We start from the raw sequence: 14,190 nt of genomic DNA, 5'->3' as shown, positions 1-14,190 counted from the left end.
GATAAGTTGAGATGAAACTTTTATTTTCAATGTTAACCTTAAATTTTTAAAGGACTTTGGGGAAGAGCCTTGGACAAGGGCATCTTTGTTATTGTAGTGTTTAATCCCGAAATTATTATTCCACGCTCAATGTGAAATAAAATAATAACATTATTAAGGTGTAAATTAATTTTAAAATTGCTAATTGCGAATTTAAAAATATAACCAAACAACAGATAAAATAATCTCACATTTAATCCCAAAATTATTATCCCTTATCCCACTAGCCTTGATTGGGGAACAAGTTACACTAAAATTATGATGACAAGATTATAATACATTAATTAAATAGTAACAGAATTATTAGTGGATATATTTTTATTGATAAATACTTAATTCATTGAACTAAAAATATGATATACAGGGGTATAATATAAAACATATGTTTAGTATATATTAGATAAATTGGGAGAAGAGCATCTTTTGTTATTGTAGTGTTTTATCCCAAGATTAGTAATCACAAGATTATTATCACATCCTCAATGAAAGACAAAGTAATACCACGATTGTAATATAAATTAATCACGAAATTACTAATTCTAAATTTAAAAATTCAACCAAGTGCGAGATAAAATAATCCTTATCCACAAACCAAGCTACCCCTAGAGTACTACAATTTGACAAGGGGCAGGAAATCAAGTGGCCTGTGGTTACGGCTTGTAAGAGGATAAATAATTGATTTCAGTGGCTTGCTCTTTTTCATGAAAAGAGATAAGATAAGCAATCCTAATAAAAAGGAAAAGAAGATAGGAAAATCTCAAATAGGTATTATTCACAAATAAAAAACCAAAGACTATTTCTTCTGCTTGCATTCCCTCCCCAGTGGTTTCAGATCCCATCCACTATTTCATTCTTCCTGGAGAAAGAGAAGAGAAGGAAAACATAAAATCCACTATCTGCTGAACTATCTTTTTCCTTCTGCCTTTAGTGACCTCTTTGAAACTCTAAGATCAGCAAGGAGAGGTTTAGGAAGGTCAAGCAAAACATCTCGAGAACAAACGTTAGATGGTGCTGAAGATCGCTTTAATATATCAAATGAGGGAGCAGCAGCTGATGTTCCCGCAGCAGCATTTTTACCTTGGCTGCTTGATTTGGCTTGGAAATTACCAAACTTTGTTGTACTATTCCTGATTGGAAGGTTTTCTTTCACGATCTGAAAGGAAAAACATGAGCATGATCATTGAATGTCTCTACAAGCCAACATCAATTCTATATTAAATGGAATACGAACAACATTTAAGTGATTCACATAAAAGCAAGTGAATAACAAGCCATGATTTCTTATAGTATTAGGTTATAAATTTTTGAATACACATTATCATTAATGGTAACCTTTTCTCATAGTGATACCTATTTTTCTAGATTGAATTGATCAGGTTAAGTAGGAAGAAATTTGAGTTTTACCAGTCCATTAAGGTCATTTTAGGAGAGAACATGACCCCCCCCCCCCCCAATGGTTTGATGAAAATAAAAATAAATACAAAAAATTCAAGCATCCAACATGAAACCAAAAAAAGCAACTTAGTCAACATCCCAAACCTTCAACGTAGTTGCCAAGTGGGTGATGCAAAACATCAGACACAAATTTGAAGCTTTCATGAAGACGTTACCATATCTGAAGAATCCTCTGACATTGACATTGAGCTTCGGCTATTGCTGTCATCCCGTCCAAAGATGAAAGAACGAACTATGGTTGAACTTTGTTTATGGGACGATGGAAGATGATTTGTAACTCGTCCAAGAAAAGAGGACTACAGAGAAACAATCAGCAGATATTTACAGAGTATTAGTCATACAATGTCTAATAAAGGAAATAGATGAAGAAGCAATGGGGAAAAAGAAAAAGGAAGAGCTATGAAAAAGTTAGACCATAGAATTTGAATATAACTGACGGAACCAAAAACACAAGGCCTTAGTGTACCCAATGGTACCTTTGATAGGACATGCAAAATAAATGAAAATATATTCCCCAGACACAGCTCTGACATGCTAATATCTGGTAAGTATAGAACGACACTGAGGAGTGAAGTCCATGGTTAATCACTTCTTCAATCCCAAATCAATAAATGGAGGGGGATAAGCTAGTATCTCAAAATAGAGTAGACTACAATTAAACGTCATCCTAAAAGTTCTAGATAAATGTTTCTCGATAGCATTGTATACATGGATAAATTACACCCAACCTCAGTTTCATGTTCCAAGTCATAAAGTAATTTAAGACAAAATTTACCTTCAGAGAGCTTTTCTTCTTTTGATTCCCTAGCACTGTATCAAAGAACGCTGCAAAGTAGCAACAGCAATGAAAAGTAATAAATCTGACAATTAAAGCATCATAAACAAGTACTTCACCATTTTACAAACAAAGCATAATAAACAAGTATTTAAATGTTGAAATAACACCTACAGGATGCTTTTGCTTTTCTCTTATTGTCAGGTACAGTATTAAGCTTCTTTATAAGTCCAAATAACTCACTGGAGCTTTCATCCTCAATAGGCGATACTACTGTTGTCGGCTCCTGTTCATATTTAAAGCTGAGTAAGTTTTCAAAAAGATGAAAGAAAATTCAACATGAAAAGAAAATGTTTGTTAAACCATAGAATATAACATGAAGGCTAATGTGCTGTGTCAGTGTTGTCAAACCTAACAACATTGCAAACTCACAGAGTTATATAGCATGCGCTGCTTTACAAGCCTCTTTTCAGTTTCCTCATCTTCATCAGATAAGTAAACGTCATCTTTATCCACAAACATCTGCATTATTATTTGCTTTGCCCTTTTTGAATTTAGTCGAGCAGAACTTTTAGGAATTGCATCCATGTCAGTGATATTATTGACGTCTTCATCACACTCATCGCTTTCTAGTTCATCATCGACCAACATTGTCTCCTTTTGTTCTACACCACATTTTAACCGTTGCAGCAAATTCTCAGTTCCAGCTGCATCCTGCTGCTCAAGCCACTTTTGATGAAGTTCATTCCGCTTTTCTTTATCAACTGGCTTTTCTTTGTAATCAGTGGCAATAATATCGTGGAGTTCAGCAGAATCATCAATATCTTCGTCTTCTTCATCACCGAACCGTAATAGGTCATTATCACTGTCATCTTCTTCCTCCGCTTCATCATCAACAAATGCTTTAACTGGGTCTCCCTTTGGAGAACTGCAGCCATCACCACCTTCTTTTGTATATGGATTTATATTCTCCTTGTCATTGTCCTCCTCATCTGAGGAACTGTTAAAAGAAAAAAATTATATATTTATTTTCTGGAGTTTATGGTAATAAGGATGATGACTTAGTTTTAGCATCACAAATCAATGACAATAATCAAATAGACTTTTCTGTTTGTGGACATGTGATCCTTCGCCAAAGAACAAATCAGAGCTTATCAAGCCCAGATTGCAGTAAAACATGTCTAGATTTGCAAGCATAGATACTTTCCAGAACCACTTACCTTTCATCTGGAGGGGCAGAATCGAACTTCAAGTTCAAAGCAAGGAGAGATGGTGCCATTACTTCTTCCAAAGGACTAGAGGCCGGGTCATCAAGCATCTCCTCCTTACTGCCTGTTCGTTCAGAGTCATCAAATAGATCCTAAAATTTTGAAAAAGCTCCAGCGTTAGATTTTCTTACAAACCTGGTGTTACTTATAATAGCTCCCTTTACCAAGTGAAAAGATGAGAAACTACCTGAGTGTCATCAACTGGAGCTCTAAATACAGAGTTAGGCCTTTCTTCCAAAGCCTGCAGTGAGATAATAGCAGCAGCACTTAGCATGGTGATGACTGTCATCAGGATGCAATAGATAATTTATTCAGTTTCATATACCAATCTCTAATGTTCCTAGGCTCTATCACAGTTGCAAATACCATCAATATATACAAGTAGATTGTGGACTCCAGATAGCATGTTGACAATCCGTTACCTGGATGTGGTTGAAGAGTACAAGCTCTTTGTCAATTCATACCACAAATTTGGCATTAGAGTTTAAAATGCATGGATCTCATGTATACATACTAAAACAAATCTGGGCTAAACTTGGTCAATTTCTCTGAATGATGTTTAGAAAAGAGTTGCTGCCACTAACATATCCAGCACCTACTTCAGCCAAAGAAGGATCAAGAAAGAAACCAGTTCAATGTTATGTTTTCACAAAAGTTACAAAGAGCTCACAAAATTTAAACAAATGAAGCATGCTTATACAAATGGTTGAAAAGTAAAGGTCTACCAGTTCTTAACTCACAGATTAAAGTTCAGATTAAATTCTTTTACAGAAATTACCTTCAACTCATATGTGAAAAGGAACAGACACTCAGACCAGACACAAAACTGAACTCAATTGTCCAGCACTAGTTAGTATCAAATAAATGAATCTTATAGATGGCAATCTACTAACTGGACTACAGAATACATGCTATAAAAATTAATGCAATTCCACTCGCCGTTTGATCAGGAGCAATCTCGCTGCTTCTAGTAATTGGAGATACCGAAATTCCATCAATATTAGAGGTATCTGTAGTCCTATCCGTTTCTATGCCATTTACATCCACCTTCTCTTCCAACTCTATGTCCAGTTTGTCTACTCTGTGCTCTTCAGAATATGCGCTCTTTGCACCTAATTCCATCATAACCTCACTTGAAGCACTAATCTTGTGAATGGAACTGTTGCCGTTTAGCATCCCGGTCCTGCTAGTGAAATAACAACAGAAATGTATAGATAAAAGGGTGAGCAATCACAATCCGTATAGATCCAGGTAGCAAGACAGATATTGCTTAAATTTCAGCTGCTGCTTACTTTTTCAAGACCTCGAGCTTCCTTTTCCGAATCTTCTCCAAAACAGAGGATATAGGCTTATGTACAACAGGTACAGGCTTAAATGTTGCATCCTTACTTTCTGATGGTGTTAGGAAAAAAAACATGTGAGTTTCCATTAAGTCTGGCAGCTTTAGTCCAAGTACACATTTTCCATAAGAAAGAAGAACTACTCTTCTATCTCAATTTTGTATGACTCTTCCTTTTAGGAAGTTTCAAACGTTTGACATGATTCTATTCTAAAGAAACTTTAGCAAGTTTCAAGAATCCAAATTCATTAAACTTTCCAAATGTTAAACTTAGATATAATTTTTCCCTATCAAACTAACATTTCAATCATACTTTAATATTTTCTTCAACTATCACTAACATAATATATAAGTCAAATTAAAACTTAGTATCAAATCAAATAATGTCACATCAATTGACACATGAAGTACTAAAAACATTAAGTACAAACCTCGCAATAGTCGCTGAGTATCAACATGAAGCTGCTGAAGAAATATTTTTCTCTCCTGTATGTGAAACAAGTAAATCCAGTATCGTCAATCTTCATATGCACATACAAGCATCAACAGAAATTAAAAAGTATATACTTATAATAAACCACAATAACTATGCCTCAAAGTAGACTAGTTGGGATCAGCTACTAAATCTGCTCAACAAACCTTTGCTTCTCTTCTTTTGTTCAAAGCCAATTCTTTCGACTTCACTTCACTACCAATGTCACCTTTAGTTCTCTTCTTCTTCTTCTTTTTCGTTTTGTCATCTTCCTTCAGATCCCCATCTCCTTCAACATCTTGTTGTGTTCCCAATTTCTCCATATCCAAATCCTCCATCTCCTTTACCACGTCACCAGATTCCAAATCTTCCCCAACTTCCCTACTCGTTTCATGTTCTTTCCCACGAGACTGATCATCATCCTCACCAAAATCTAGAAATCTTTTAACCTCTTTGCTCTGCTCGCTAGAAACGAGAACATCCTCACAGCCCTTTTCATCCTCGCTATTGTGTGGTGACACGAGTTCAGTTGAATCAGCAGAATCTTCCTGGGTTCTAGAAGCTTCTAAGGCTTCCAATTCTTCCCTACTCTCTCCACCCTTTTCGTTAAAGCCAAACTCAGATCTTGTCTCATCCTCGCTGCCCTGTGATGATGATACAAGTTCAGTTGAATCAGCAGAATCTTCTTCTAGGGTTTTGGAAGCTTCTAGAGCTTCCAATTTGGCAAAATCAACCTTAGGAAAGCCAAACACTTCGTCTATTGGCATAGTTGGGGGAGCATGTCGATTTTTGGAAGCTTCTAGAGCTTTCTTCAAACGCTTGAATCTAGGACGTCGGATCTCCGGCGAAGCCTCCTCCGGCAACGGGGAGGACTGATAATCGTCGTCACTTTCCATGAATTATTTTGAATCAATATGGGGTTGAGAAATAGGAGAATAGGGGATAGTGGCTGTGTGGAGGAATAATAGAGAAGTGGATCTTATTTGTGAAAGAGAAATGGAACTGAAGGGAGCGGTAAGATTGAAATGGAGATTAGGTTATAGCGCCAAATGATTTGAATTTTGAGGAAAGATAACCCGCCAAATTATTTGGTACTCTGAATTTATGGTTCGGCCCGCTTTTGTTTTGTTATAAATGAAAAAGTGCTAGATGTGCCCTTTTACTGTCGCAAATTAGTTTATACCTTTGTTGTTATCCATTTTAATATTTTTATCCCTATATCTAACAAACCCATTCTTAAGGCCACGTGGCACTATTTTACCCTCTAGCCCACCCATTCAGGAGACTCCCCATTCAGCCCCTAACCTGAATATCCCCCAAACCATCCCATCTTTGCACCAGCTGCTTCAAGTATAGTTCTAATTCTTGGTCTAGTACTATAATTAGCAGTATGGTCCATTAACCATTCAGAATTCCACCCATTTACATAGAAAGCTTTACCATCAACATAGAACTAAGTCCCATTTCTCGCTAGAAAACTGAAATTTAGCTCCCGTTTGGCCATAGATTTTGACTTTATTTTTATTTATTTTTAAAACATATTTGAAAACAATATTTGTTTATATAAAATATGATCATGTTTTGAAAAAAAATATTTCAAAAATTTAGGGCAGCTTTTTGCCGAAAATTTTTTTTCCACTTACAAAACTGCAACTTTTTTTCAAGTAAAATACATGTCCAAACATAATTTCAACCTTCAAAAATTATTTTTCAACACAACTTCAAAAACTCTTTCAAATTTCAATCAAATATATGTCCAAACGCTAACTTGTTTCTTTATTGTATTTAACCCAGAAGTCCTCAAAGGACAAATAGAGGAAAGCAATAAATGATGCAAAGCCAATAATTGGATAAAATAGACCATTTCCTCCTAACATTTTGCTCATAGATGATTTAACCATTACAATTAACAGGGAATAACTACCACACCGCCGACAGTTATTGATGAAATCTAAACCCCAAAGATGGTAACTTTGAGCTATAAATCTAATAATAGAATATAAAAATGTGATCTTTATACCTTAGATCTCTTTAACTCCCCAATCTTTAAGAAACCCACATGAAAAAAAAATTATTTCGAACAATAATTAGATCCTCTTTGGAAACTTAACAAAGAGATAACTTCAAGATTAGCCAAAATTCAAGAATTGCAATAAAGGAACTTTTTTGGTTCCAAGAATGGGGAAGTTGAACTAAATTTGTGTTCTAATATTTTCTCATGATGGCATTTATAGATTTAGCAAAAAAGGAAGAAAGTACACTTAACAATATAACCTATAAAGAATTTGTCAAACATATCATGAGAATTTGAGAAAACTTAGAAGAAGAAGAAGAAGAAGATGACGACGACGATGATGACGATGACGACAATGACGATGACAACGATGACGATGACGAGGATGACGATGATGATGATGATGATGACGATGATGATGATGATGATGATGATAAGGTAAAATTAGTTAATGACAGTTGGGAGAATGATGAAGTGACACATGAAACTAAAGACAGGTGGGATGTGAGTCAGCAAATAGTTGTCACGGATGTAGGCATGCGACTGATGTTGAATGAATCCCGAAGACAAAGTAACTGATAACAAAGGTTCTAATATATTCATTGGATAGAATTCAATGAGAAGACGTTACAGAGTATATCTGCATTTATAGCCAATCGTTATGCGGCCATCAATGACGATTTTATTCACATTCAAGAGGAGCTTGATTTGGAGATCTTGTCTCCTAAAATAATGCTATAAATAGGGGAATTATCATCATTTGTAGAAAAAAAATATTTTGTACACAAAAAAGGCTATATTCTGCTCTCATTTTATGTCATTACTCTCCGTCTTTATTCTTGAATATTGATCTCACTTTTGCCATCGGAAAAGCTAAGTTCATAGTCAGACTCGTATTTCCTTTAATTTCATTTCATAATCTAATTTTTGTTCTTATTTATTTGCTATTATTGAGTCAAATGATTCACTAATTAATAAATCATGCTATAAATTTAACTGTACCATTTTACGAGTAAATAGTTTAGCGCCCACCGTGGGGCATACACAATTGTGTAATTATTATGATCCATTCATCTGTTACTAACAAATTTTGATTCCTTCATTAAAAAAGGAAAGATGAGGTATGACAGCTAATGATGTCAACAATGTTTACAATATTTGAGCACACAATGAACGGGAAGATGTGTTATAGCGTGATGATCCAACCAACGAAACCCGTAACGAGGGGGATGAAGCAACCCAGTTCGTGAAGGTCAGTATCCTCGACATGTACGGAGCTGAACTCCTAATGATACGGAGGACGAGCACGTTGTTGAAACAGTCAAAATCTTGAGAGAACAATAAAATATGAGTATGGATCACCTCTCAAGGCAATATCGGGTGATGACGGAATTAAAGCAGGCATTATCGAGCGCATCCAATAATGTTAATAGAAGGGCTCTGATTCATCCCAACGTTCCTGCAAATCAAATGGCTCAAAGAACCGATAACGACACTCCAAGGGAGGAGGTCGATTTCGACGAGGCCGGAGGTACCAATAGTGGATCTGGGAACAACAAGTTAAATAACCCTTTCAAAACCAAGCTCATTAGATTCATGAGAGAAATTAATGAACGAATGGATAAGAATCCAAAGGAATTTTATGCTCAGATGGATCAGATCCCGGGAGCCCACCAGTGTTAAAGGGACCGGATTCAAAGGAGTATACGTAGTTGCCATTCAAACCAAGTGCGACACCGGAGTTGATCCCAAAGAGGTTTAAGATGCTAGATATACCAAAATATGATGGGACTTCAGACCCACAGGAGCTCATCGCGACCTACATTGTGGCAGTAAAGGGAAATGACTTAGCTCAGCATGAGATTGAATCGGTTTTATTGAAAAAGTTTGGCGAAACCCTTACGAAGGGTGCCTTAACTTGGCATTCCCTCTTACCTGAGCATTTTGTTGATTCTCTTGAAATGCTTGCAGATTCGTTTATCAAAGCTCATACTGGAGCAAGAAATGTCCAGGCAAAGAAGGCAAATATATTCTGAGATGTTGCGGGAGTTTGTGATCCGGTCCAGAACGAAAGAATGTTGTTACCAGTAATATTGGATGAGTGGGCAGCGAAGGCATTTACAAAGGGTCTCAACCCGTTGAGCTCCAATGCCTCTCGGAAAATGAAGGAGAGCCTGCTCGAATTTCAGGCGAACACATGGGAAGATGTTCACAATCGCTACGAGTCAAAAATAAGAATAGAAGATGATCAACTTGGTTATTCGGTGTCTTCTAAAGGACGGAATCGTCATTAGAATCAAGATAAGTTTAAAACTTAATTTTGATGTAGACCGGAGACCATCTAGAAGTCATTTTCAGCCCTACGAGAGGGCCGATGGGCATGGTAATAAAGGATTCCAGTCATCGGATAGGTTCACTTCCGATAGAAGGACGAATCGTGGTCGGAGTGGTAGATCATTGCAGGAGAAAGAGTTGTCAGGGTCCCGAGATTCAGCGTATCCTAGGTTGTCTGATTATAATTTTAATATCAGCCTCGTGGAATTGGTGTCGACCATGAGAAATATCAAAGAGGTTAGGTCCTCGAAACCAATTCGATCGGATCCTAGCCAAAGAGATCCTAATCTATGGTGTGAATTCCATGGAACTCACGGTCACATAACTGGGACTATCAACATTTTCAAGAAGAGGTGGCAACGTTGTTGAAAAATGGCCACCGAATTTTTAAGCGACCGCACCAAGAACAACTATGGGAGAAACTGGGATAATGCAGATCCATCAAAGCCGATAAGAGGTCGCCTCAGATGACAATCAACATGATCTTCGGAGGAGACGAAGTCAATGGGGTGATATTTTGGCAGCAAAGAAGACGAAGATATCGGTGACTCAGGCAAAAGGATCCAAGAAGTCTCAAAAGATGACATCACCTTCACAGAAGAAGATGTTGATGGACTTCTTTTACCGCACAATGATGCTTTGGTAATTTATCTTAATGTTTTAAGTTTCAAAATTAAGCATGTTTTGGTTGATCTAGGAAGTTCGGCCAACATCATACAATGGAGATCTTTGGATCAAGAAAAGTTAACCAGGAATATCATTTCAGTGACAAAGCTTCTAGTTGGATTTAACATAACAAGCTTGACAACCCGAGGGGAAATTTTATTGCTCGCACATGCTGAAGGAGTAACAAAGATCACCCTATTCGAGGTGGTAGATGGAGACATGGGCTATAATGTAATCCTCGGAAGGCCTTGGATACATGAAATGAAGGTCGTACCTTCTATATACCATCAACTGTTGAAATTCCCAACACTTGAAGGAATCAAGCAAATCAGAGAAGATCAACCGGCTGCAAGGGAGATGAACGCAATAACCGTTTCCGGTAGCAATGGCAAAGTAATGAGCAAGTAGTAATTACAGGAACCGGTGCCTTCTTCTATCTCAATTGAAGATGATAAAGACAAAGAGTCATCGGAATTATATCAAGTACCGGAGGAGACATATGAGACTAAGTCAACTGTAGAAGATCTCGAACAAGTGGCCCTATTCGATGATTTTTTAGAAAGAAAGTTCCATTTAGGGATGAGGTTGAGTCCCGAACTCAGGTTAAAAACCATGGATTTTCTTAAATCTTATGTTGATTGTTTTGCAGGTCACATTCAGATATGACATGTCGTAAAGATTATAAAGATTTAAATAAGGCATGTCGTAAAGACTCTTTCCCGTTGCCAAACATTGATCAAATGATTGATGCTACGGCCGTACATGAGTTATTGAGTTTTCATGATGCATATTCCGGGTATAATCAAATTAGGATGGACCCGAAAGATCAAGAAAAGACTTCTTTCATCACAAATTTTGGCACATATTGCTATATGTGATGCCTTTTGAGCTTAAAAATGCTAGAGTCACTTATAAGAGGTTTATTAATAAGATATTTGAAAAATAGATAAGTAAGACAATGGAAGCTTATATTGACGACATGTTAGTTAAGTCTATTAATGTAGGAGATCATCTAAAACATATCCAAGAGACGTTTGACATTCTGAGGAAGTACACCATGAAGCTCAACCCGGAGAAGTGTGCCTTTGGAGTGGGTTCCAGAAAGTTCTTGGGGTTTCTGGTCTCTAAAAGAGAAATAAAACTTAACCCCGATAATATCAAAGCCATCGAGGATATCCCGGACCAGCTGACATGCGTGAAAGAAGTACAAAGGTTGACCGGTAGATTGGCAGCTTTAAGCAGGTTTATCTCGAGGTCTTCGAAAAAATGCCATCACTTATTTTTACTTTTGAAAAAGAAGAACGATTTCGTATGGACTTTGAAATGCAAACAAGAACTGAAGGACCAAAAACGGTACCTATCTAGCCCTCCGTTGTTGTCAAAATCGGGAGAAGGTGAGCAACTGTTGATTTATCTGGCGGTCTCGAAAGTAGCGGTAAGTTCTATTTTGGTTCGAAAAGAAGAAGGTACACAATTTCTCATTTATTATATTAGTAAAATATTATCGGGAGCAGAGACACGATATCGCACCTTGAAAAGCCGACCTTAGCTCTCGTAGTTGCCTCTCAAAAGCTTAGGCCTTATTTTCAGTGTCATCCAATAGCCGTTGTGACAACCTTTCCCTTAGGGAATGCCCTTCATAAGCCTGAGTTGTCGGGTCGATTGGCTAAATGGGCAGTTGAAGTTAGTGAATTTGACATTTAATATAAGCCTAGGACTGCAATCAAGTCACAATTGTTGGCCGACTTTATGGCCGATTTCTGTCCGAGATTAATGCTTTTAATCACTAAATAAGCAGTGGCAGTATCGGGAATGGTATCAGGAGTTTGGATCTTGTTTACGGATGGGGCTTCCAATGTAAAAGGGTTTGGAATCGGGGTATTATTAATCACTCCTTCGGGCGAAACCTTGAGACAAGCCATTAGAACTATGACATTAACTAACAATGAAACCGAGTATGGGGCTTTAGTTGCAGGACTTGAGCTAGCTAGGGGACTAGGTTCCGAGGTCAACAAAATAACGTGTGACTCCCAGCTGGTGGTGAACCCAGTATACGAAATTTTTGACACCAAAGAGGAGCGCATGCAACAATACTTGATCAAGGTTCAAGTATTACTTTTCCGGTTCAAAGAGTGGTCAATCGTCCACATTCCAAGGGAGGAAAATATGGAAGTAAACGCATTAGCCAATTTGGGTTCGTCCACAAAAATAAAAGGATCTGATTCTAGTGCGGTAGTTCAACTGCTGCATTCAGTGTTTGATGTGGACGGCTACTGTATAGTTAATTCAACTAACTTGATTTGGGATTGAAGGAACAGTTTTATTGAATATATAAGGCATGGCAAATTGCCTAAAGACCCGAAAGCATCCCGGGCACTACAGATTAAGGCGGTTCGTTATTCTTTTATTGACGAACAATTATATATGAGGTAATTCCAAGAACCATTGGCTCTGTGTTTAGGGACATCGAAGGCTGACTACGTGATGAGGGAAGTTCATGAAGGAGTCTGCGGGAACCACTCTGGTGTAGACTCGTAGGTTCTCAAGTTAGTTAGAGCTGGCTACTATTGGCCCTAAATGGAGCAAGACGCAAAGACATTTGTATAAAAGTGCGATAAATGTCAACGCAATGCACAATTAGTGCATCAACCGGCAGAACTCTTGAATTCGGTGGTGTCATTGTGGCCATTCAGGAAATGGGGGATGGATATAGTCGGTCCCTAACCACGAAGACCTGGTAAGGTAAAATTACATTTGATTTTAACTGATTATTTCACTAAATAGGTTGAATAAGGTGCTTACTAAAATATCGAAGAATTAGAAGTGATCGATTTCATATGGGATCACATCGTCTGCCGATTCGGAATACCGAAAGAAATTACTTGTGACAATGGGCCACAATTTATAGGTTCCAAAGTCACAATATTTTTGGAATGATTGAAGATCAAACAAATTACATCTTCACCATACCACCCGAGTGCTAGTGGACAGTCATAGTCGACCAACAAGGTAATTATTCAAAACCTTAAAAGAAGTTAGAAGATTCTTAAGGTAAGTGGCTAGATGAGCTACCGGGGGTGTTATGGGCATACCGGACCACAGCAAAGTCGAGCGCGGTATGAAACTCCCTTTTCACTTGTATACGGTTCAGAGGCTTTGATACCGATTGAAGTGGAGAAACCGACCTTAAGGTTTTTCCGATCAAACGAAAAAACAAACAATGAAGCATTGCTGGTTAAACTAGATTTGTTTGAAGAGCACCAGAATCTAGCATATGTGAGGATGGTGGCACAAAATCAAAGGATGGAAAGATATTACAACCGTAGAGAAAATATCTGATATTTCAAAGTTAGGGATTTGGTTCTGAGAAAGGTAACTAAAAATACTCGGGAACCTAATGTCGAGAAGCTAAGACCAACATGGGAAGGACCTTATCGGGTTTCAGCAATAATCGGTAAAGTTTTGTATGAATTGGAAGATTAAGATAGAGCTAAATTGCCAAGCAATTGGAACGTGACTCGCCTCAAAAGGTATTATTGCTAAAGATCCTTGTTGGTACTAAAAGTATGCATTGCGCTCTTTTTCCCTTCGTCTAGTTTTTGTCCCAATTGGCTTTTTTTCTGGAAAGGTTTTTAATGAAGCGGTAATGTAAAGCATACTATGAAGGAAGGATCATCGGAAAGTATGTCTTCACTAGTGAATCAACAATTGAAAGCTCTATTGCCTTCACTTTAGCATGCGTATAAACAATTATGTGTAGATCAACTTGTGTGGCAATCAGCATGTGGATGGTTAAATAACCTTTGGCTCGATAGTATATCTCATCTC

The 14,190-nt window shown here is 37.4% G+C and overlaps 1 protein-coding gene across 4 annotated transcripts; it reads right to left on the bottom strand.

The window, feature by feature from the left end:
- Positions 1-534: 534 nt before the first annotated feature.
- Positions 535-6,512, bottom strand: LOC107782171 (uncharacterized). 4 transcript variants are annotated; one of them, XR_001647164.2, is made up of 11 exons: positions 5,516-6,512; positions 5,308-5,362; positions 4,830-4,929; positions 4,477-4,723; positions 3,725-3,778; positions 3,490-3,629; positions 2,702-3,269; positions 2,444-2,555; positions 2,270-2,319; positions 1,579-1,790; positions 535-1,192 (listed from the first exon to the last, which is right to left on the bottom strand). XR_001647164.2 is itself a non-coding variant. In XM_016603014.2 (11 exons), the coding sequence occupies exons 1-11, from the start codon at positions 6,242-6,244 to the stop codon at positions 944-946; spliced, it is 2,445 nt and encodes an 814-aa protein (XP_016458500.1). In that variant the 5' UTR covers positions 6,245-6,512; the 3' UTR covers positions 535-943. The 4 variants fall into 4 exon arrangements, 2 of the variants coding, with proteins under 2 accessions (XP_016458500.1, XP_016458501.1); XR_012694881.1 differs by having other exon boundaries at positions 4,477-4,720; XM_016603014.2 differs by having other exon boundaries at positions 1,650-1,790.
- Between the last annotated feature and the right edge of the window lie 7,678 nt (positions 6,513-14,190).

The sequence above is a fragment of the Nicotiana tabacum genome, chromosome 9, assembly GCF_000715075.1.
Source record: "Nicotiana tabacum cultivar K326 chromosome 9, ASM71507v2, whole genome shotgun sequence".
In the NCBI taxonomy this organism is placed as follows: Eukaryota; Viridiplantae; Streptophyta; class Magnoliopsida; order Solanales; family Solanaceae; genus Nicotiana; species Nicotiana tabacum.
The sequence above is the reverse complement of the archived record's forward strand: the minus strand, read 5'-3'. Positions and strand labels throughout refer to the sequence as shown.

What these genes read in the sequence shown, in the direction of transcription:
- LOC107782171 (XM_016603014.2), bottom strand. Translation starts at nt 6,244, where the DNA reads ATGGAAAGTGACGACGATTATCAGTCCTCCCCGTTGCCGGAGGAGGCT. An exon ending in TACTCAGCGACTATTGCGAG is followed by an intron (nt 4,930 to 5,307) that starts GTTTGTACTTAA and finishes TAACACCATCAG; the next exon opens with AAAGTAAGGATGCAACATTT. An exon ending in AGATTGCTCCTGATCAAACG is followed by an intron (nt 3,779 to 4,476) that starts GCGAGTGGAATT and finishes ATCTCACTGCAG; the next exon opens with GCTTTGGAAGAAAGGCCTAA.